We start from the raw sequence: 24,369 nt of genomic DNA, 5'->3' as shown, positions 1-24,369 counted from the left end.
CCGCGGCGGCGCCCGCGCGTGCGCGGCGGCGTCGGGGGCGCGCCCGGCTCTGGGCGCGCACGTGACTTCCTCTTCGCGGGGCGTCGCGGCGTCGTGACGTCACGCCGGGCGCTGGGGCGGGAAGTTCGGAAAGGCGGCGGCTGGCACCGCGATCCCGATCCCGGTCCCGGTCCCGGTGCCGGTCCCGGAGCCACTGGGTAGGATCGGGGTGTCCGCCCCACCCCCCGGGAATGGCGGGGGGCTGGTGTCGCCGTCCCTCGGGGCGTCTCCCTGGGAGGCGGCGCTGGCGCTGGAGGGAGCGCTGGTGGATGGAGGGCTGGGGAAGGGCTGTGTGGAGGCAGCGGGTTTGACAGCGGCGGGTCCGTGTGTTCGGCCCGTCCCGCTGCCCGCGGCCTTCGTTCCCTCGGGAGTCGTCCTAAGGGTTCGCACTGATCCAGCTGCTCTCGTAACTTAAGGAATAACTCTGTCCTAAAAGGCGGGTCCAAGGATTTTCACCTTATGAAGCGCCTAAGGAGGTGACGATCATAAGAAACGGCGCAAATCTCTCCCTTTTTCGTCATATAAACTGTTTCTCACCAATCCAAAGCGTGTATAAAAAATGATTTTAAAATATCTTGCGGCCGAACTTCAGCTATGCAAAGCTGAAGTGGTTTGGCTTCACGGGGAGCTGCTTTGGGGAGTCAGTTATTTTTTTGCATGAGCTAAACATGCATGACCAACTCCAGACCTGTGACAAAATCATTCTGCTAACGGCTTATCTGGTATTTTGGTGGGTTGGGGTTTTTTGGGGGTTTGTTTTTTGGTTGGTTGTTTTTTTGCTTGTTTTTTTTTTTTTTTTTCCCTGCAAGTAAGCTTGTAGGTTTTTAATTCAAGTGAGTCTGAATAACAGTATTCAGAGTTGCCAGCCATTCATTTAAATGAATGAATTCGTCTAAAAGCTGGAAAATATCTTAACAACTATTAAAAAGGTGTGGGTTTTTTGTTTTGTTTCGTTTTTTTTTTTTACCAGCAGTCTGTTAGATTGTTTTTGAGGTTTCTCTTTAAAATGCCCACAGCAGCTCTGCCCCACTGGTTTGATACTATCTTGCATCTAATTCTTTTCTTTTGAGGGGAAAAATAAGTGGTTTATTTGCCACATTTTTCCTTCACAGCTCTGGTGCATCCTGACCATTTCCCTGTCTCTCAGGCTGTGGGAAGATGTGGATATTTGTGAAATAAGCTGTTGGATGACTGTGTTGCCAAAGCAATGGCCTCTCAAGAATTTACTGTGAGTGATTTTTGACACTGTGCAATTAAGTAGGAATAAGTTTAAAGACAGTAGCTGCTGAAATACTTGAATGTTTTCTTACTTCTTATTTTTTCAATATTTTACGTATTTCAAACAGGTGTTATACACTCACCAGAAGATGAAAAAGGCTAAAACATGGCAAGATGGAATTCTAAGGGTCAGAACTGGCAGAAATCAGGTGAAAATTTAGATTTAACCCTGTTGGATTTAATATCATCTGCCACTGCCAATGGCAGTCTAGTTGATTTGTTAAATAACTGGTTATTTTAATTCTTATTTTTATATTGCAGGCTACCTTGTTTGATGAGAAAGGACAATGTCTGGAGAGTATTTTTATAAAATCTCAGGTATATTTTGTTTGGAGTTGTTATTTGTATATCTGATTGTAGTTTGTCTTTCAGGCTGCATTTCAAACACTTGTTTGGTAGCCAAAGGAGTAATTTTTCTTGTTGCTGATATAAAACTCTGCTACTGTGCAAATAGTGGAAAGGGAAAACAGCTTCTATTTATTAATAGATCTTACTGTTTGTCCAGAAGGTTTCATGGAATTTTTCCTCCTCTGTGGTAAAAGCAGTGTATTACAGTGATATATGAAATAATCATTGAAGCCAAGTGCTAATGCTTTTTAGAATGTATGTATAAATAAAAGCATTATATGGTATCTGTGATAGTGGGTGTAAGTACCTGAATTTTTTACATGTAAGTACTTAAAAGACTGTATTTATTTACGATAAAACTATATAATATTGTTTCGTATAGAGTATTATTATTTGCACACTGCTGCTCTCTCTTTTCCAGGTGACTCCTGGAGATGATTTTGAAAGTGAGCGATATTTAATCACAGTTGAAGCAGTCAAAGTGAGTGAAAAGCCTTCTGAAGACCAGCCAAAGAAAGCAGAAACTGCAGCAGTGGATAGAAATGGTGTAAAACCTGGTCTTCTACCTCCCAGACATCTCCCTGTCGGCCTGAAAAGGAAGGTTACGGTGTGTTTTTGTTCCAGATTTTTATGTCCCATGTTTGCATGCATTATCAAACACAAGGGACACATATTTTCATGAATGGTAAATACAATAATAAATCACAAGGGGCTTGAGGTTGTTTCTGTGCACCTGTGGAATCCTCATGTGGATTTGATCAGAATATTTTTTTGGGCCATTGGATCAAAATGTAGTTCATGGGGCGTGCTCCATTTTTAACATTTGATTACAAAGCGTGGACTAATTGAAAATTTCTCTCCTAGGGGTTCCAAGGGCCACGCCAAGTTGAGAAGAAAATACCAGCCATGGAAGATGAAGAAAAACCAACAGTGTTGCCTTTTTCTAATGAGTGCCATGGGAGTTTTCCATTCAAGTTTTATATCAGCTCTCCGTTATTTTCTACGATTCGCAAGAAGGATGCAGAAACAAATCCCTCTGCAGGCTGTCAGGAAGAGGTATATAGGGACAACGGCAGAGAACAAGTGTCTGTGTCCTCACTGCTTTCAGCTCCCTTTAGTGACAGCTGTGAGGAGACAGAGAAGCAAAACTCCAATCAGTTTGTTGTGAAGCCAGAATCTCCTCTCCTTACTGGGCACGCTGGTCCCGGGGCAGTGTCCCACCACATCAGGAGCACAGCACAGATAATTGCTCTTCTGAAGTCTAAACCAGCACAAGGACACAGAGAGCAAGCATCTGGAGTCACAGGTTGTCTTTCCAGGTTTCAGGCAGCAGAAAATGCAGATTTATGTGACAAAAAAAGGCCTGTCCTCCCTGCTTTTTCAGGCGACCCTGCCAAAGGACTCGTTCCAGATACGCAGCGCCCGCCTTTTATGCAGGGAACTGTAAATGATAAAAAGGACTGGAATGCTCAGTTGCTTCCAAATTCAGCTGAACAACCTTGTGGTGAAGGAGTCACAGGACAGAGACAAGACAAAAAGGTAAATAATTTAAGTCAAGATTTACACGATCACTGCAACACAAGTAGTTACTTCCTACCCGAGTCCACTGTAAGTAGAGTGAGTGACAGTCAGTTTGGCCCATCCTCAGGTGACATTTCATGTTCAGCAAGTCCAACTACCTTTGAAAACGATCCTTTTGGATACAGGGAGCATTCAGGGACTGACAGTCTTAGGCAGAATTTCTCTGCGAAGATGCAGGGTGAGCTTCATCCAAGACAAAATTCAGAGGGAGTGTCTAGTGACCCAGAGCTCTCTGGGGCTGTGACATGGACTGAAGCTGGAATTGTGAAGGAGGAGTTCAGTTTGCAGGGCACAGACTGTATTCCTGATGGGGAACTGATGGAGGTTAGCTTTAACCTAATGGAGACTTTTGATTTTAATGACATAGACAATGAAGATGTGTGTGAAAGAGAAGGGAAGGAGTTCTCTGAGGGAGACACGCCTTCGTGGAGCCCAGGTTGCTTACAGGGAGAAGATGTAGCACAAGATGCTGCCTCGAGGCCTCATTTGAAGCCTCATTCTTGCTGTGAAGTAGAGACACACAGCAATAATGAAGTCAAATATTCAAGTTTTGATGGAGAGGGGAGTACACCACCCCAGCTTTTTGACAACAATTCTAGGAGAACTGCAGAAGATGCTGCAAACCAGACCAGAACCGAAGTGGAACTTCTGGGCGATGGATGCAACATAAAAGAGATCAATGAAAGTCAGTCAAGTTTTGAAGCCACAAACAAAGAGGAGGATCTGGATGGCTGTGCAACACTCACCATTGATGGCACGTCCTGGATAAAAATCCAGCACTCTGATCTCTTGCCTGGTGACACTGATGTCAATGAATGTCTCCCTGAAACCAGGGTGTCTGAGGCAACTGGAAGCCTTCCAGGTATTTCTCCCAGCAGAATAATTTCTGCCATGGACAAAAAGGCCAAGGAAAGAGTTACACAGCTTGGGTGCATGGAATCCCCAGATGTTGGCTCAGAGCACTTCTGGGGTGCTAAGAGTGATGACATTAAACCAGGCAGCCCTCTGCTGGCTTTGTCACAAAGATCAGATCCTTTAGGAACAGGTTATTCATCTCCAGAGGAATCAGCAGTAGGAGAAACTGCGTTGGAAAATGCAGAGAGCATAACTGCTTCTCCTGAAGCCTGCAAAGGAGAAACAATAGGGGTGGATTGCCTGAAAGGCACAGCAGTGGCTGAGAATTCCTCAGGACTCCCTGATTTGGTGAATGATATCGCTCTTCTGAGAGCTTTGACTCAGCATAGCACAGCATTAGAGAGCTTGCAAAAAATGGAGGAAAGTGCCAGCGTGTTCTGTGAAACAGACACTTCTAAGGAGACTCTTGAACCCTCTGAGAAGGATGAAGGTTAGGGCAGCCTGTATTTTAAACTGGAATCCGTATGTCTGTACTTGTTTGATTTCTCCTCATATTCAGAAATAATTTTAGAGTGATGTGTTGTGTAGGTTCCCTCGTGCAATTTTTACTGTTTAAAGCAACATTGTGAGCTCCAAGTCTCTCTCGGTTTGCTCTTCATTCAGTTAAATCCTAGCTGCGCAATTTGTTGCATGGGTAAGGTTTGCGAGACCTGTAAATATTCAGATGTTTTCATGTAAAAAACCCCAGACTATCGATTGTAACTCACTGTGCTTTTCCATCTCTTGTAGCTAGAAAAGAGTTTACAGAAATGCCTTACTCAGAAAGTTTACAGGCATCATCCTGTTCATACTTTGATTCTCCCGGCCTTATGGTAACCGATTTTTGACTACATATATTTATCTGTACAAGATAAATTAATTTTCCACCTGGATGCTGGAATAAAATTCTTGGTTTATGGAACCATAGAGCTCCAAATTGCTTAGAGGCATTGTTTATGAAGCTGATAATAAATAGAGGATGTCATCTTGACAATATTCAAGAGGCCTCATGTATGACAAGAAACTTAATGAAAATTGTAGTATTTAGTAATGTTTAATATCCCATTAATATGTCTGGTACTTCTCCTTCCCTACCCCATCTTTTGCCACCTTTTTTTTTTCTACTGTATTTTTAAATACATGGCTTTCCTTGGAATTTTAGCATTTGGGTTGAAATACACTGGGAAAAACGTTTGTGTTTGAGAATTCACATTGATTTTTATCCAGTGCTATTAACAGCCTTTTTTCTTTTTCAATCCATCTAAAGCTTAAAGAAAGATTTTAGAAATCCTCCCCTTTTTCCTGTTCTGCTTGAAAAGCCAGCATAATTTCTTATCCTGTCATGGGTGGTCGTGGCTTCCAAATAAAAAGGCTGTAACGGAAAAGGCTTCCTTTGTATAAATACAAGACATTTCGTAGCGTAAATTTTCACTTTAAATGGTTGTTAAATTATTAGACTAATTAGGTTTTGATACTTTCCTATGCAGCCCAAATGTGTGGACAATTTATTACAGAAGGCAGAGGCATGTATTGTACCAATAGCAGCAGCCCGGAGAGACCCTGGCACATCTGACTGGCAACCAAAGGTACCATTTCTGTGGAACTGAAGCATAATTAACAGTGTTTCCTAGATTTCAGTTAAATGGTTTGCTAATTGTAATGTATTATACACTAAGTCCTCATAACTTCAGCCAGTTCTCATAACTTTTAGTACAGTTCACCATGGGAAGTTTTCTGGGAGAGTTTTAAACTCAGATGACAAGGGAAAAAACGCCAGATTTTTTTGTTTCTCTTCTGCAGCGTCAGCAGATTATTTTTGTTGTATGTGTAAAAAGTGCCTGTATTGACTGTAGCTAGTTGCAGCGCAGTTTTTACTTCCTGTTAGTGATAATTCCAATGCATTGTGTAGCCTGTTGCCTTCCAAGGGCACCAAGTGAAAGGATCAGCAGCTAGTGAGGTCATGTTGAGAGCTCCATGCTCCCAGACAGGATGGCAGCAGCACCCAGAGAACAAAGACTTTGCAGCTGAGACATTTTTCTCACCCCTCTTTGCAAGGAGTTATGACCTTTATGACTTCAGACAGGTAAAACATTTCTTTTTTTGTTCGGTTATCCTTACTGATCTTAGTGCAAGAAAGTATCCTGTCAATTTAGGATAGAAGATAGTTCATTTTTAAACTGCTACAATCATATTGAAATCAATTATTTTTACTTACTTCGTCATGTGTGACTTGTTTTTTTCTGCTCCTTTGATCAGTTGCACTTTGAAAAAAAAGAAGACAAACAGTTTAATTTCTGTCCAGTTTTTGCTTATGCTTTTTTTAAAATAAAGTCTCCAGGTTCCAGGAGCCTTCATAAGAATGATGCTGACCTTATCAGAGAAGGGAATTTTCGAATGAAACCTGATGTTATTGAAGAGCCAGGAATAAATCAGTCCTGTAAGTGAAAGTAAGAGGAGATGGGCAGTGATTGGCCTCAAAATTTCTGCATGACTTCAGTGCTTCACGTGTTTTTCCTAGCACTGGCCCTGGATGTGTGTCCTGAAGTGCCAGCATGGACAATGTCACGCTCACCCTCTGACCTGAGACAAGCGCAGTGGGCTGCCTGGGAACCTGGCAAGGTGGGGATTGACTGTCTCTTGCAGATATTTCTGGCTTTATTTGCTGCGTGTTCGTGGCAATTCCTTGTTTTTGAAGCTGTTTTATCTCAATTCTGAGAGGCATTTCAATTGTTTAGAATGATGAGAGAGAGTACTGATAAAAGAGCTGTAATCAGGGTTTTTTCCCGTCATTCACCTGCCGTGTTAATTCTTCACCTGCAGATTTCATCAGAACCGACTTCCCCGCTTGATCCAGGCTCCACAATTTTTCCACCCTGGGGAAATGAGGAGACTATTGGAGACATCCGGGAGCCCCTGACACATGGGTTCTTACGAAGAGAAGCAGAACTCCCGGATTTTTTTTTCAGTAAGAATTTACAGTTTTATACTGGCACCTTACAGTGTTTTAGCTGAAAAATCTCTGAGGATTCTTGAAGCACAATGAATTGGGCTATCATAGGCACTCTGCCAATTATATTCTCCTGAATATAATGTATAATTATATGAATTATGAATATATAATTTTATTCTCCTGTTTAACAGAGGGATTCAGTTTTATAAAGAAAAATCAGCTTCTAGTTTGGAGGCAAAAGGACTGTAAGCTAAGCTTCTAAATGATACCCATGTTTTTATTTACCTGCTTTTAGTTTTCTTCCATGTTCAGCTGACCTCTGACCCTCTCCCATTTGACACCTATCTGTAACTGTCACTACTGATAATTAATTTAGTCAAAAGGGTGCTTTTTGGTACTAAGAGCTTTTTTATCTGCATTGTTTGTTATTAATTCATAGGTTTGTGGGTTATCTTTTTGGAAAAAGCAGCAAATGTTAAGCTGGGTGTTTTCTAGTTGGCAGCTGTCAGTGACATCAGATGAATGACCTCCAGAACACAACCAGGTTTAAATAATCGTGTCTTTTATACGAGCAGAGTGGCTACATAATGTGTTCTGAATATGGAGATTTCAAAGCATTAAAACTAAAAGAATCACACAAAATCCAGTGTTTAGTGCAATACTGTACATGAACAATCCAGAGAGCTTCCCGTTTAGGATGTAAAAGGAAAAACTTAGAATTCCTCCCTTTCTGTACATCCAAAGTACCATGCCTGGGTGCTGCAAGTTGCTTGTAAGCTGTATTTGCCCCACAGCCCGGGAGAAATCCAGCTATCCAGAGGAATGCAGCCTCCCAGGACTCCAGCTCGCCATGAAAACACGAACTCCATTTATCACTCTTCCTGCCACCAACGAGATTCCTGACGTGTTTTACCCCACCGAGAGCGAGGAGGTCCAGCAATCTTCGGGCTCTTCAGGAAACAATTTGTGCAGCGAGTCAGTGGCATTTCCTAGGAGTGCTCCTGGCCCCGAGGACAGGAATTATGAAACCTCTGTGTTTGGGGAGTACATGGAAGACGGACAAAGGGAACCTGTGCCACCGATGCTCCCTAATGCAGCTGCCCAACACAGACAAAGCAAGTGGCTGAAGTATCAAAGCGGTGCTCAGTGTGATTTGATCCCTGAAAACAGCGCTGACGGGGAAGAGAGCGATGACAGCTGCGCTCAGAGCGTCCTCGGAATGCCGCCGGGTGACACGGGAGAGGGCAGAGCCATGAATCCAAGTGCTCCCAGCTCTGCACCGCTGCTGCCAGCCGGGAGCCCGCCTGGGGAATGCTCCAGGGCTGCAAACACCAGCCACCCAGGTCTGGTTTCAGAGGGGAAGGTGCTTTCCCTGCACTTAAGGCAGACACCTTTGGCTGCGGCCGCACAAAAGGTGTTGAGTCACCTGAGCCGCCACGCCGGAACAGGAGACAGCCAGGTGTGTAACTGTCCAAGCAAACACAGCTATCACTGACACAAACACATTTCTCTGGCCAAAGGGATTGCATTTCTCTGATTTCCTGCAAGATATAATCAGCGTGATTGGATGAAATGTTTCTGCCAACGTAGTGACACAAAAAAAAGTTATTTTTTTAAGTGCCGTGACTAATCCTTTGTAAAGGTAATTCCTTGGCACACACGGTGCCAGATTTAGATTTTTTATCTGAATGTTCACGGCAGGAAGGTGAAAGAAAAGCTGCTGGGCTGTTTTGATGTCTGTAATTGGTAAGAAACTGTGTGCACAAAGGGTTTTTCTTAATTGTGATATCAGCCTCATTTTAATGAACACCTAGTTTTGCTTCGAGGCACAGTCTTTGACTTGAAAATATTATAAATTCCTTCAGTTTTAGTTGTGTAAAAGTCAAGTTAGGGCACTGAATAAGCACCTAAAAATTTAGTACAGCTGTTTGTGTCAAATGGAGTAAACTGGGGGAAAACACCAAACCAACCACAAGTCAAGTTTTTAAAATTGTCAAATGGTTGGTTTTGGGAGTCAAAGAAAATGTTAACTCTTTCTTCTTTTTTTTGAAGTTTTTTAGTTCTTTAAAACTGTCCAGTGTTCTTGTGAAGCAGAGGTGAGGAAATAACTAATGTACTTCATATATACACTGGTATACACATTGTGTGTGTTTTTATACATATATATGTGTAAAATCCATATACACTAGACATAGAAAGCTTATGAAGACAGTTATAATTAATTTATTTCTGTGCAGAAATGGTGTTAAAAATGGGGGTCATGTGCTCCTTCCCCATGCCTAGTGCTGAAAAACTTGAACTACATAATTTTGAACTACATAATTTACTCTATAGCCTTTGGAAGTATTATCTGTGTTATTATAAACGCAGGCTGTTTGACAAGGGGCAAATTTTAACCTCATAGTGCATCCTAACTGGCAGCCCAAGCTCTAGGGAAATGTGTTTTTACAAATCTGCAAAAAATTGTCTCATTCAAGGTCTTAGAGTTTTTAATGGTCTCTTTTCCTGGGTCTTTTTAGGACATAACCATTTCTGAGTTGTCTTTTCCTCCTGTGGATAAAGTGAAACATGCCAATCTTCCTAAAAGAAAGATTTCCATCCCGGCTGTGTTTCAGTCTCACACTCACTACAAGCAGGTTTTTAAAGCTGCTCTGACAGGTAAGTCTCTGCTCTGTGAAATGCTGTCATTTTAAACATTGCCTGTTAAAACAACAGGGTGCATTTCATTTTTTATATATATACTGAAATATATTCAGTCTATTCCCAAAATTGCAAAGACAAACCAAAAAGACAGTACACTTCAGTTCAGCTATGTCACCTCAGGGCTGTTTTTCAGTCTTAAGATTCCTAAGCCTTTTTTTTTGTTTTGTTTTTATTTCCCCTGGAATAAGAGGATTTTGCAGGTCACGTAGCTTCTTTTAGGACTCAGATCAAATATTTTGATTTGGGATGAAAATCTTCCAATGCAAATACATTTGTTTGAATGTTACTTACCTGTGTAAGCATATTAAGGCTGTGCTGATGATTCTGTGGTTCTCCTTTTCCTACCAAGAGCAATTGAACATAATGCTGTTTGAGCTGGCACAGAGACTGCACAATGCCCTCTCCAAAGTGGATATATCATTTTACACTGCGGTGAGAGATGGGCAAAGCCGGAGCCAAGGAAGCTGTGCTCCACTCTGCAACCACATGCACCCTGCTAAGCTGGTGATGGTTAAAAAAGAAGGTCAAAACAAGGTGCCATTTATTCCTTGTGTTTTCACACTTTTGGGGTGAAAGTATCCATTGCTTTCTCTCTTTTCTTGCTTGTTTTAGTGCTCATGGACTTTTCTTTCTCCCCTCCCTTCCATCACAGGGTCGTTTGTTCTATGCCTGTGATGCCCCAAAAGCTGAGCAGTGTTCCTTTTTCAAGTGGATTGAAGATGTGAACCCCACGCAGGCAAAATCCAGACCGAGCGCGGTGCTCCGTGATACCAAAAGTATTGGGACATATCTCAGGAGTCAAAAGATTGCTGTCTATGAGGAATGCCAGCTCTTGGTGAGGTATCCTGAAATGCTGTGCACTTCCCTCAAGTGCTGTGTGAATTCAAGGTTTTATAAATATGCCAGTAGCTCGGGATTTCAGCAGGATTTAACATGTTTTCTCTGTATTTAAAGAGTAAAGATTTCTTCCTGTAAAGAAATGCAAGAGCTAAATTAGTTGAAGGCAAAATATTTATAGCAATGGTATTTCTTTTTAGCAAGAATCAAAACTGCTGACCAGCAGCTTGATCAATTGCTTGATGTTACAACTGTTGCATTTGAATTATTGTTCACTTAATCTTCAGTAGGAGAATTTGATTTATTCTCTTCAAGAGTCTAATTTTAATGCCAGAAGTCATCTCGATGAGTATTCTGTGCTGTTTAACTGTACAGCAAACAATCTAATTGTGGCTGAATATGAGGGAATTTTGCAGTCAAGAGAAATGTATTTAAAACTTGTTAATGTAAGATGATGTACACCCACTCGGTCCAACCTGTGGAGGTTTCTTATTTTTGGTGCCGAATCCAAAACGTGCCAATTGTTTACATACCTTTTTTTTTTTTTTTTTTTCCCCAATTAACAATTTCCCAGGAAGGCTTTTGAAATTCCAACACAGCGGTACAGTAAGTTCAAGAAATTTATGAATACACCTGCCAGCTTTGATGGTGACTCCAAACCCAAATTATACCTGAAGCTAAGCAGAAAGGAGCATTCTTCTCTCTACAGCAAAGGTGAGCACATACTAAACATCAGGTTTAAATGGTGGCAGTAGGAGAAGCTTATGAGGGCTCTGTATTTTTTTGGGCAGATGACATCTGGGTTGTTTCAAAGACTCTGAACTTTGATCCCATCGATACTTTCATTGCAAGCAGTGCTTTCTTTGGACCATCCTCCAACAATGAAATAGAATTGCTACCACTGAAAGGCTACAGTCCCTCCAACTGGAGATCAAACAGTGAGTTCCACAGCAAATCATTCAGAACTGGGGGAAACAACTAAGGAAAAATCCAGCCAGCAATGAAGGATGAATTTGGACTTTCTCAAATCTTTTACATGATTTAATTCACAGGGGTGTTTTTCCTTGTATGTTTGAATATATAATTTGAATACAGTAATTAATGCAATTAAACCTGCAAAGTAGCTGGCCAATTCCAAATAGGGGAGGGAAGAAATGAGACTAATATGAAGAAAGTAGTAAGTTATATAATATGATATACAATGCAAGTTGACTGTCAAAGTGTAAGTAAAAGGAATATGTTTTTACTGTCCTTGAAAATCAAAATACAGAAATCTCAAACAACTCACTGGAAAATTTATATTTATATTTATATAAAAAGCCATTTCAAGTCTGTGATTCTGCAAATGTTTCTTGGTTTTGCTATTGAATTGAGTTACGGCTTTGGGGTTATTTTGTTTTGTAAATGAAGAAGATAGAATCAGTTATTACTCATTTGGCATTTTATAACTTTTAATTCATTTATTTAACTGATTTGAAATTTCTGCTCACTTAATTTCTTTCTTGTTTTGTTTTTCTGTGGCTTTTCCAGTGTGTGTTCATGCCTTGCTGGTTTGTAATGCCAGTGGTGAGCTGGCATCCTTAAGGAACATGGAGGAGCACTTCAATCCATCCACGTTACCACTAATCCCATATCTCCTGAAAATGTGAGTTACTGTTGTGTGATACTGTGAGCAGGTCATAAAACAGCAGCAGTCCAGTGTAGGAATATCAGAACCAGGAGACACAAAAAATACCATATCACATCATGACTTTTGGCTATTTTTTGTTTCCTTAGGAATTTTAATTCTGAAAATGCTACGAAAAGAGTCAACAAAAGGAAATTCACTCCACCTGCCATGAGCCTGAAATGCTCAATGATGTCTGGCCCTGTGAGCTCTGAAGTGGCAATGGGATTGGCAGAAGAGATGATCCAAAGGTTCTCCCTGAACCCAGACCAAGCAGCATCACTGATTCACGTAGCTCAGATGATGACCTCCTGTGAAAACCCCAGACCAGGGGAAGAACATCAGAGCTTCCCCATCACAATCATACGTGGTACGCAGTCAAGAATTGTGACACTTGCTGCTATTGTGTCTTTGCAAAAATGTTGATTAATTTGAAATGTCATTAACGTGAAATGCCAGAATCAGCCCCTCTGATAATGGCTGTGACATTAGTACGTCCATTCTGTAAGCACAGAGCTTTTGCCTCTTAAATTTTCATTCTGCCTTTTGCAGGATTTCACTGAAGCGTAGGAGGTTTTGCCTAGAAATATCTATACACAAAATCAGAGTTATTTAGTGTCTTTTGCTTCTTTCTTTTTATATTAAAACCACTTTTCATCATGTATTAGCTTTGTTTTTGTAAGTGTAAGGTTGCCCCTGGATACTGGGAGCTGCTGAAGCATAGCCCATGCAATGTTTTTGGAGGAATCACAGCGTAACTGAAGTCAAAGCAAATGATTCGACCTTTCTAGGAAATTCTCACTTATAACTTGGGCTTTTTCTGACAGGTGTTTTTGGAGCTGGCAAGAGCTACTTGCTGTCTGTGGTGATCTTGTTCCTCGTGCAGCTCTTTGAAAGCAGTGAAGCCACAGAGGGTCCAAGGGCAACTCCATGGAAACTTCTCATTGCTTCTTCCACCAACGTTGCCGTGGACAGGATACTGCTGGGGTGGGTTACTGAGGCTTTTACAGACTCTTCTTCCAAAACCAGTAATGCACTTAACACTGTAGTGATGATTGTGTTGATATTCCCTGTAAAAACACGTCAAAAAGATTGATTTCTTTCCCTAAAAAGTGCCACACACAGGCTTTAATTTTACCTCTTTTGCACAGTTAAAAGAGTGAAAGGTACATAAAACATTTACAGAAGACTACTTTAGGCTCTACTCTCATCAAATTTACTCTTAAAATCCATCATGACATAGTAATACTGCTCAGGAATCTTTGGGATGTGGCAGTAGGGGAAGGAGGAGCAGAGACAATCAGATTTGTGAAAATTCAGCATGAAGTTAGCATGAAATAAACCCATGGTTTGGAAGGAAAAAGGAAGGGAAGACACATATGGGAGACTATGAGAGGGGAACCATCAAGGCATTAAGCATTTTTGAGGCAAATCAGTATGAGGTAATTTATTTTAATTTTCTTGAATTGCTGAGGTACTTCATCTCGTTAATCATCGAAGTCTGTGTTCCTCGGTGTTCCGATGTGTCTTTTGAAACCACTTTCAAAGCTTTCAATATTTCTTTATTCCATTTCTGTAATGTTTATCATCTCTTTTTCTTTAAAGTCTGCTCGATCTTGGATTTGAGGATTTTATAAGAGTGGGAAGTATAAGGAAAATCACGAAAGCAATTCTTCCCCATAGGTAAGAAACCTCTTTGAGGGATCTGAAGCAATTTGCGGTAGGTTAATACATTGTTGTAAATTGCTGTTATGTATAAAGTATGATTATTTTTCCAAGTACTGCTATTTTCAGTTACTGTAATGTATGTTAAAATCTTCTTTGAAGTTTACATGCAGGCTCAGGAAATGAAAACGAGCAGCTGAAAGAGCTGCTTGCTCTCATGAAAGAAGATTTGACTCCAGCTGAAAAAATATACGTCAGGAAGAGCATTGAGCAGCATAAACTGGGGACCAATAAAACTATTCTGCAACAGGTACAGTCAAAGGGATGGGATGGGAAAGCAGGGTTTTGCTGTGTCTTATCCACAGGGCCCAGCAAATGGAAACTGGGAATCCCCTCACACCTGTCAAGCTCCTGGTCTTGAAATGTAAAGTAAACGTTAGGTTTGGCTCCACCTAATTAGGTGTGGCTTAGTGTCCTGTTTCTGAAAATAAATCTAGGTGCGTTCTCCTGCTACAGTTTAACTATGTTTAACAGATTAACTCTGAAGTGATGGTCACTTTTTGCCTGCCCATTTTCTCCTCGCCCATGAAAGGTGAAAGTGGTTGGAGTGACGTGTGCTGCCTGCCCTTTCCCTTGTCTGAACGCGCTCAGGTTTCCTGTGGTGATGCTGGATGAGTGCAGTCAGATGACTGAACCTGCTTCTCTCCTTCCCATCGCCAGGTACAGCTTTCCTGTGGGGCTTCAGCAGGGGCACAAGCTCCGAGGAGTGCCAAACTCCACACCCTTTGGAGCACATGAACCCTCACCTTAGAGAGCAAGAAGAGGGATTTCAAGTTGAGGCCTGTCCTTAGGTGTTATTAAACTGGGGTGGAGAAGGGAGGCTGATGGGAAGCAATGTGATATAGAAACACAGCACACGCTTTGTTTATGAACAATTTAGCGTCCTTTTTAGAACACTTCTTGGTTTTTTACATTCTTATTTAGGTTTCAGTGTGAAAAGCTTGTCCTTGTCGGAGACCCCAAGCAGCTGCCACCAACTATTCAAGGGTCTGAGAGTATTCATGAGCAGGGATTGGAGCAGACTCTCTTTGACCGGCTCTGCTTAATGGTAGGTGCTGCTAAACACACCTTTGGAAAAGGTGGGGAGTGAAACTGTAGGTCTTCTGAAGTCACATGGGGAATTCTGGTTCAGGTGGGAGAGGGGTCAGGGTTTCGACGTTGCAGAATATCATAAAATCACAGAATGGTTTGGGTTGGAAGGGACCTCAAAGGTCACCAAATCCAACCTCCCACCATAGACCATAGGGTCGCCTTCCACTAGACCAGCTTGCTCTGAGCTCCATCCACAAGAACTCTTCCCAGTCCTAATTCCTCGATCACCCTTTAGGGCCATAACCCAGTTGTTCTTCGGACACAGTACCGCTGTCACCCTGCCCTCAGTGCCATCGCCAGCGAGCTGTTCTACGGCGGGAACCTCGTCGATGGGATTTCTGAGGAGGACAGGACTCCTTTATTGGAATGGCTTCCAACACTCTGCTTTTATAGCGTTCATGGCATGGAGCAAGTAAGGTCCTCAACACTTTGTATATATACTGCTTGTATAAAAAGTCAATATTGTGGGTTTTCCTCCATTCCATTTCTTTTTACATTGTTGGTGAGAAGTAATTTGGGAATCTTTTTCCCTCTTCCCAGATTGAAAGAGACAACAGCTTTTATAACATGGCAGAAGCTCATTTCACAGTCAAGCTCATCCAGTCTCTGATTGCAAGTGGAATAGAAGGAGCTGCTATTGGTGTGATTACCCTTTATAAATCACAAATGTATAAGGTTTGTATCATAAACTAATAAAGCCGTTTTCTTCAATGTACTCGTACAACTCATCCCCCATCCCTGTTTCTTTGCCCACAGATCCAGAATTTGCTCAGTGGGGTTCACTCCGAGGCTTTTGAAGTCAAGCCTGTCCAGGTGTCCACGGTGGACGCGTTCCAAGGCGCTGAGAGGGAAGTCATCGTCCTGTCGTGCGTCAGGACGAGGCAGTTTGGGTTCATAGACTCAGAGAGGAGGATGAACGTGGCGCTAACAAGGGCAAAGAGGCACCTGCTGATTGTGGGAAGTCTGCCCTGTCTGAGCAGGAACAGGCTGTGGGGAAGAGTAATTCACCACTGCAGAGGTAAGAGTTTATTTGCCGGGGTTTTTGAAACCGTGCCCCCGTTTTTCTTTAATTAGACTATGTGTAATACACCTTACCGTGTTTCTATACTATATAATGATATATAAAATGTACAGTACGTGCACTAGAGCAACCACTATATTCATTGCATATACACTCCCAATTTTTACTGTTACATAGAAAATCTAATTTATTGCAAGAAGTTGCAAGTTGCGCATTTGCAGTTTTACCTGCAAAATCTTTTTATACTCGAAGGGGGTTTTTTTTAATCCAGTAATGGAACTTTACCTGCTTGGCTGACATCAAAGGAAGCATCTTGTTAGTGACTGAACTCCGAAGAGCCATTTTCCAAGCAGAAATAGCACAACCAGTCAATACTCTTGGGGAAATAGATGTTGGCATTGCCAGGGGCTGATTCCGTGATGGATGCTGTAGAGACAGATGTGATTGTCCTGTTTATTGCTGATTTTAGGATGGGAAAATGGCTTACAACAAGCAAGCCAGTGTGAGCAGCAGCTAAACGACATTCTCAAGTCTTACTTGGAGAATTGGGAGGAAGAAGAACAGAGTAAGAAAAAGGAAAAATAAAATATGTATTGATTTTATGAACAAAATATGAAGTGCTTGTCTATAGCAATAGCTGTGGTAATTTTTAATCTAGTATTTATTTAATGTGGGGTATTTTTGTTTGGATCTCATTGCACTGATACTTCTGTTTGACCTTGTGGTCATGTGACTAAAAATTATTAAAGTGACTTACTTTACTTGGTTGATAACCGTAAATAGAGTGACTTTATCTGCTTGAGAAGTGAAATCCTTTTATGCTTACGGTGTAGTTAATGATATAAGTGGCGTTTTGTTGTTCTTCAGATTAAGCACCATGGTATTTTAGAACAATTCTGTCACCTCCCATACTTACAGGTAGGTCACATCCGGGAAGGAGCTTGGCTATAGCAATTAAAAGGCTCCTTCTGCAGCTCTTGGGAAAATCTTAGGTACCAGCCAGGGCCTACAAGGGCTCCAAGAGAGCTGGGGAGAGACTTGTCACAAGGGCGTGGAGTGACAGGACGAGGGGGAATGTCTTCAAATGCCAGAGGATGGGTTTAGCTGGGATATTAGAGATAAATTCTTCCATGGGAGCGTTGTGAGGCAGTGGCACGGGTTGCCCGGAGGAGCTGTGGCTGCCCCATGCCTGTAAGCGTTCAAGGCTTGGCTGGACGCGGCTTGTGAGCAGCGCTGCAGTGGTGTCACCCTTCTGACGGGTGCCCTACTCACCGGGCGTTCCCCGTCTGCTTTCCCCCTTTCCCCGATCCCGGGTGTCTCCGTGTCCCGCGGCTCCGCTGCCGCCAGATGGCGCGGCGCGCGCGGCGGAGGGAGCCGCCCCGGCGGTGATGCGCCCCTCCCGCCAGCCCGCGGCCGCAGCACCGCTCCGCCCTGAGGGGCAGCGCCGGCTCCTTCCGCCGGGGGAGGGCTGAATAGCGCCTTTAAATTACTGCTGACACCTCTGTCCCAGCTCCCTAAAATCTCAATCAACAAGCCATTAGAACTCAACGGGAGTAAAACTAAATCCTCGTTTAAGTGTATTTATCCGCTCTCTTTTCTCTCTTTCAAATGCTAAATCCATTTCAGCATATGCCCCTTCTTTCTCTCGCCTTTCTCTAAAGACTGGCAGCCCGCACTACTCTTGTAAATATGAAAGATGCTAATCATATGACATATCACGTCTCAGTCGGAGCCTGGAATAAAGCCTTGAGATTTGGGATCATTGCCTCCAGACAACAGCTTCATCAGCCGGAAAGTTGGGTTTTTTTCTCCTTTCCTTCAACTCTCAATCCCTTCTTTGTCTGCGGGAAAATGCAGCCAACTCGAGCCACCCCGGCCATATGGTTCACTCTGTGTTTTCTTAGTTGAATCCTGAATTGTTTGTGACTTGCGAAGGGGTGGGGTTTTGGGGGGTTTTTTGGGGTTGGGTTTTTTGGTTTTTTTTTTTTTTTTTTGGAAATGTGTATAAAGACATAGAAGAAGCTGCCCGGAGCGGGATGGCTCTGCAGGATAACTCCATGTTCTTCACGTGTTTGCTTTCAGCCACCTCACCACAGAGTCAAAAAGCATAAGCCTGCAGACACACTTTATACCAATAACCTATTCTAGGTATCTGGTATTCTTCCCCTTCTAGGCAAAGATATCCCTGTGTTCTTTCCCCTTCTGGACGGAAATTCTTTCTTGAAACACCATTTGTTTTATTCAGCTCAATAAAACAGAGTTACTGCTTGCTGGCAAATCCCTTTCAGAAATGCCCTGACTAAGAGAAGCCTCCTGAGTATTTTGAGTAAGGAAAAGTGGGTTTTTAGACCTGTATAAATTAGGAGCTGGGTGAGCTCAGCACACCCAAGTTTGGATATCCCTGTTTGATAGCCAGCCTGCCAAATTTTCTTTCTCTCTTTCCTTATAAAACACCCCACCACCACCCCCCCCCCGCAAAAGACCCTTTCACCAAACCATTAAATTCTACAGAGGTGGTCAAGCTAGTCCTGCTTTTCAGGCATTGGAGAAAGAAAAGGGTCCTTGAAGTTTAGAAGATGCCCAAGGAAAACTCATTGAATGACATCAAAAGAATGAGTTTCCATAGCTGTTGAAGCACGAGAGCCGTGTAGCTGCACAAAGGCGGGTTGGGGCAGTGGGACTGTCCCACTGCTCTATCCCAGCACAATTGGGTCACTGAAATAGGGAATTAATTACCATTGGAGAGTGGGCAGCCCATTCACCACTGGCTGAGTTTTATTAAACGCCAATATAAATAACAAAACAACTCTTGTGGCTGCACTATTCCTACACGCCAAAGGAAGGATTATGTTGGGGATTAACATCTTAAAGTCTATGAGACTTTCTGACTCAAGGCTCGGAGCTGGTAATCGTATTTGTCTCCTGGTTCAGCGATTAGTGCTCTCCCTCGCGCACCTTCGCCTGGATGGCCAATGTCCCTTTTTGCAGGCACTGGGTTTTTCACACAATCGGCTGTTCTTTTCCCCACATCTATAGAAAAGAATAAGAAAACTGAAGCGTGTTCACGCGATCCTCAAGCTTCTTCTCTTCTTCATGGGAAAGGAAGGCACCGGCAGCCTTTTTTCACAAGGGGGGGAGGCAAACCCTCTTGGCGGGGGAGGGGGGGGGCCAGGACTGCAAAATCGCTCCGCAGGCCTGCACCTGCCATGCAAATCTGCCGGGAACAATCGGCCCCCGATGAGGGCCAGGGTGTGGGGAGCCAGAGAAGGATGCCGAGACAGTGCTTATGGGGGGGACCCCTCCTCGCCTTGATCCCAGAACAAACCCCAAATGTGCCTGGAGTTGGGGGGATGGTCCTCATCTCGTCCCTCCCTGTGGCCCTTGCTGCAGCGCACACAGCGTGTTCAGGAAGGACCTGGGTCAGGACGTGGGGAATATAGACCCCAACACTTTTGATTTCTTCCCTCTGGAGAGCACCCCAGTACTCTGCTGTGTGGGGACATATTCTCACACCCCACTTAACAGCAGAAACACTCCACTCTCAGGGTTTGTAGGTGCTGCCCAGGGCTGGGCACCGCAGGATTCGGGGCACCCTGGGACCCCAAATCCTTAGGACGCTGCAGGCTGTGGGGTATGAGGGAGGCAGAGCTGGGAGGGGTCAGACCACCCTGTCCCCACAGCTTTGTCCTCACATTTCCCGGGATGTCGTGCCCCCGTTCACCTGAGGCAGGCTGGCCATCAGCGCCGGTTCTCAACTTGTGAGGTCGACGTGTGGATGGGCTGTGCCCAAAGGTCTCTCAGCAACACAGACCCTAAACTTTTAGGGCTATCGGGTCGCCTCAGAGTTCAATCTTCTTACAGCAAACAAAGCCCTTCTGAAGGTCTCCCCCTCTCCCCCACACGAGCTCAGCGTCTTTTATTTCTGGGCTGTGTGATAAGCTTAAATCATTGTGCTCCCATTTCTTGATCGTTGCCTACTTTGGGCTTTTGTTCTCCTAAAGTAGGATTGAGTCCGGCAAAGGGGCTGAAGTTGAACAGTTTGACCCTTGGAGGACAGTTCAGGCAGTGGGCAGTTGCAGCAGCATTCCTGCTCCTGATCCCACTCCCTCTTCCCCCCGCCACCTCCTCTCCCCACCACCCTCGGCCGAGCAGCTCGGCCCTTGCTCTACCCACAGATCACACAAGCGCCTATCAAGAGCTGTGAGGATTTGGCAGCCGACCTGTCCTTGGTCGCCTTGTGCTCAACCCTGTGGAAAAAAATGCTGCATGACAGGGCCTGGCAGCAGGAATTGGACTGAACCCCAGAAAGGCACCCACAGCGCTACCTCTGCCTCACCTCTCCCTTGCTTTGCGTCAGCAATGGAAGCATGGAAATCTCAACAAGCACGGTGGTGACTTGGGATGGGCTGGCCCTGTCACAAGCGTACTCTGCTTCGCCCCTTAAAGTGCTGAAAAAGAAATAAGGTCCTTTTGCATCACTCTCCTGGGGTACCGAGGGGACCTGTGAGCCTCCCGTTTTTCACAGGGCGGTGAGGGGAGTGTTACAATGTTTCACAGAGTCACAGAGATAGGGATTGAGGGACCAGTCCCGCCCAAAGGCCATAAACCCAGAGGGCAGCAAGAGCGAGGGACTGATTTGGGTGTGAGTTCTTGGTGTGCTAAGCAGGACTTCTGCAGAGGTTTCAGCTCTTTCATCTATTTTGGGCTTTTCCTTAGCAGTTACAAATAAGATTCTGTTTCAAAGCCCAGCTCCCTCAAAGTGCCTTGGTGTTTCCATATGGAGAGGAGAGTGTACTGGGGCTTCAGTTTTGTAGGTTGTCAGTGTCATTTCTTTGACAAGGGACAGGCAAGAGGGGACAGCTTCACACTAACGAAGGCAGGGTTAGATGGGATATTGGAAGAAATTCTTCCCTGTGAGTGTGAGGAGGCCCTGGCACAGGCTGCCCAGAGAAGCTGTGAAGTTTCCAAGGCCAGGCTGAACAGGGCTTGGAGCAACCTGGGATAGTGCAAGGTGTCCCCGAGGGGTCTGTGGTGCAAAGCCAGCCTGCCGACTCGACGGGCACGCCACCAGGCTCTGCCATTGAGGGAGGGCTGGAAGGGAAGAGGGGCGAAAGGAATTAAGGTTTTCCTGGTGCACTGGCAAGCTTGCGTTTGGGGTTTTTTGATAAAGTCTCGCCCGTCCTGTGAATTGTATTTGACGGCACCGGGCTGCCCGGAGCGCAGGGCTTTCCCCCGCGTCGGGTTTGGCTTGATGCGAACGGAGCAGCCGCACGCCCGGAGCATCTCCCCGGCGAGCCGTGTATGGAACTATGCACCTTTGCCACAGCTCCAAGTGCCCCCAGAAGGCGAAGCCCTCCCGGGAATGAGAGGGGTTGAAGGGGAGCCCCCCCCATCCCTCCCTCTCTCCCTCCCTTTCCTTGCGGGGCCCGTAAATGAAGCGGCTGAAAGGGAGCCGGCCCCGGGCGCGCGCGTGGCGCGCGGGGCGCGGGGATTGGCCGCCTGCGCCTCGCGCCCCCCCTCCCCATTCATTAATAAATTAGCGGCACGCTCCAGCCGAGCGCGAGGCGCCAATGGGGCCCCGGCGGGGGGGGGTGGGGCGCGGCGACGGCGGCGGCTCCCCCGACAAGACTGGCAGGCGGGGCGGGCAGGGCGAGGGGGACCCCGGGGGTAGGTTTGATTGTTCCCCGCGGGGTATATAAGGGGTGTTAAGGAGGGTCGTGTGCCAGACACGCAGCCCGACGGGCCCCGGGCGCCGCTCCCGCCGCCGCCCGCCCGCCGCCCCCGGGGCGCGTGCCAGCGCCGCGCCCCCGCCGCCCCCCCGTCCCCCGCGCTTTGCTCCCCCCCCACCACGACCCCCGCCCCGCTCCGCTGCCGCCCGCCCGCTCCGTCAAACCGGCGAACCGTCGCACCGCCGGAGAGGCGAGGAGAGCGAGCCCGCTGCTTCCCGGCGCTGCCCGGTGCGGCACCGTCCAGCCGCCGAGCGAGGATGCTGGTGAAGGCGGAGGTCCTGGCGCCGCCCGCCGAGGACGAGCTGCTGCTGCTGGGGCTGGGCTCGCCCGCCCCCTCGCCCTCGCTGCCGTCCAGCGCCGAGGAGGAGGAGGAAGAGGAGGAGGAGGAGGAGGAGGAGCTGCGCGCCGCCCCGCCGGCTCGCCCCGTCGAGGCTCCGGGCGGCCGCGGGCTGCGGCGGGCGGAGGGGAAGCGGCGGCCGGGGCGGTCCCGCGGCGCCCCGCGGGCGGCGCGCACGGCGGAGACGGCGCAGCGCATCAAGCGGAGCCGGCGGCTCAAGGCGAACAACCGCGAGCGCAACCGGATGCACAACCTGAACGCGGCGCTGGACGCCCTCCGCGACGTGCTGCCCACCTTCCCCGAGGACGCCAAGCTCACCAAGATCGAGACGCTCCGCTTCGCCCACAACTACATCTGGGCGCTCACCGAGACCCTGCGGCTGGCCGGCGCGGCGCGGCTCGGCCCCGACGGGGCGGCGGCAGCGGCGGTCCCCGCCGAGGGCAGCCCCTCGCCCGCCTCCTCCTGGAGCGGCGGCGCCGCCAGCCCCGCGCCCTCCGCCTCCCCGTACGCCTGCACTTTATCGCCCGCCAGCCCCGCGGGCTCCGCCTCGGATCCCGAGCACTGGCCGGGCCGCTTCGCCCCGGGGCCGCCGCCGCCGCTGCCCCGCCGCTGCCTCTAGCCCGGCCCGGCGCTCCCGGGGCTCCCCCCGGGGCGGCGACGGCGGCATCTGCCCGCTTCCCAGGGCAGGGCGGGCTGTGGGAACGGCACCTGCCAAACCAAACTTTCCGTCTCTCTCTGTCTCTCTCTCTCTCTTTCTCGCCGATGTGCACTTTGTCCAGTTTTCCCAGATCTGTCACCGCGGGGCTTTTGTGTGTGTGTCCCCCCCTTTCCCCGCTCCCCTTTCCCCTCTTTGCCATCTGTCCCTTATGATTTATAGGCGGGAGGGGGGTGCAAAGCGAGGGGGAAAAAAAAAAAAAAAAAAAAAAGTAAATTGTTTTGTTAGGGGTCCAGGTTAGAAGTCATTGTATAATTTGTAGGCTTTGTGAGGGCTGAATGCAAGCGTGGAAATTTAGGCTGAACTCTCTATCAAAAGGGAAAAAAAAAAAATCGGGAGGGGGGAATGGGGAAGGATCTTCTCATACATTATTTATTTCGACCTTTAGGGGACGAGGAACTCCCCCCTTCTTTCAGGAGATTAAAAATAAATCAACAGACTGAAAACCTCAACAGACACGGAACATTACAGCGATCAGCCACACACGTGTTCACATTTATTTATTATAAAGACAGATTTCATGGAAAATATGTATTTTTTGTATAATTTACAGAGTTTATTCTAGTATGTATTTACAGCTGAAGAGCAAAGGGATTGTCCTTGTGATAAAATATAAATAAAAAGCTCTAATTTTCATAACTTTGGGGTTGCTGCTTTTTCTGCTTAACGTGCCAGCGACTGGGAATTACAGGACTGGGCCTTTCCTTTTCTCTGGTGAAACCAAGGTCCAGTGAGGCCTGATGTCACTGGGTCCGTGGGCAACTGTTTCTTTGGGAAACAGCATTAGAGAGAGACAGAGAGGGAAGATCAGTGGAAGTTTACTGGTCATTTGCCTTTGGCTCTCAGTAGAGAAGATGCTCACAGCAAAAGCAAGATGGATGGATAAAGAGTTATCACCCTTCAAGACGACGGATTTCACCAAGAAGGCAGTAGGATATAAATGTTATTGAGGAAAAAAAAATGTATGGGCTAAAAGAGGAAGAATTTCCTCTCTGTGAGGGCCAGATGAATTCCAGGTCCCAGGCATTTCCAGGGGGTTCCGTTCAGCATCTACAGCACACAGCCAGGGATGTCACCATGGAGGGGGATGCTGGAGGCCGCCCAGGGCCTTCAATCATCGTCCCCGTGCTCCCGGGAGCACTTTGTGACTTCTGGGTACAAACACTTGGAAATCATTAGAAACCAGCAGAGGCGCCTGAGTGTATTAATTAAATAAAATGCTCAGCACGCGAATCCTGCCCGGTGCCCTCCGGACCCTGGGAGCGTGAAACCCAGTGCTCGGAGCGACATCCGCGAAAGGAAGGGGGTTGAAAGAGAGAGAGAAAAAAGAAAAGGGGGAAAAAAAAAAAAAAAAAGCCCAAAATGTGTGAAGAGAGAATTAGTGAAATTAGGTTAGGCCAATAAACCGTGCGGGGGTCCCCCCGGCCCCGCAGCCTCGGGCGAGCAGTGCTATC

At 46.1% G+C, this 24,369-nt stretch overlaps 2 protein-coding genes across 6 annotated transcripts; both read left to right on the top strand.

Annotated features, from left to right (window-relative positions):
- The first annotated feature begins 78 nt into the window (after positions 1-78).
- ZGRF1 (zinc finger GRF-type containing 1) lies at positions 79-16,884 on the top strand. 5 transcript variants are annotated; one of them, XM_040065629.2, is made up of 28 exons: positions 99-197; positions 1,152-1,267; positions 1,386-1,466; positions 1,579-1,635; positions 2,087-2,272; positions 2,530-4,108; positions 4,891-4,973; positions 5,628-5,726; positions 6,472-6,577; positions 6,659-6,759; positions 6,961-7,105; positions 7,885-8,549; positions 9,610-9,748; positions 10,143-10,327; positions 10,446-10,633; positions 11,205-11,344; positions 11,422-11,568; positions 12,161-12,275; positions 12,407-12,666; positions 13,124-13,283; positions 13,902-13,979; positions 14,124-14,271; positions 14,554-14,681; positions 14,946-15,069; positions 15,349-15,525; positions 15,654-15,788; positions 15,870-16,131; positions 16,604-16,884. In XM_040065629.2, exons 2-28 carry the CDS (start codon positions 1,247-1,249, stop codon positions 16,717-16,719), a joined length of 5,625 nt encoding a protein of 1,874 aa, XP_039921563.1. In that variant the 5' UTR covers positions 99-197; positions 1,152-1,246; the 3' UTR covers positions 16,720-16,884. The 5 variants fall into 5 exon arrangements, with proteins under 5 accessions (XP_039921564.1, XP_039921563.1, XP_039921561.1 ...); XM_040065627.2 differs by having other exon boundaries at positions 2,530-4,591; XM_040065628.2 differs by having other exon boundaries at positions 173-197; positions 1,187-1,267; positions 2,530-4,591.
- A 5,236-nt stretch (positions 16,885-22,120) lies between these two features.
- Positions 22,121-22,819, top strand: NEUROG2 (neurogenin 2). The gene has a single exon (XM_040065325.1). The coding sequence runs from the start codon at positions 22,121-22,123 to the stop codon at positions 22,817-22,819; it is 699 nt and encodes a 232-aa protein (XP_039921259.1).
- Positions 22,820-24,369: the final 1,550 nt, after the last annotated feature.

The sequence above is a fragment of the Hirundo rustica genome, chromosome 5 (genome assembly GCF_015227805.2).
Source record: "Hirundo rustica isolate bHirRus1 chromosome 5, bHirRus1.pri.v3, whole genome shotgun sequence".
Classification (NCBI taxonomy): Eukaryota; Metazoa; Chordata; class Aves; order Passeriformes; family Hirundinidae; genus Hirundo; species Hirundo rustica.
Note: the sequence above shows the minus strand (reverse complement) of the source record. Positions and strands in the feature narration are given on the sequence as shown.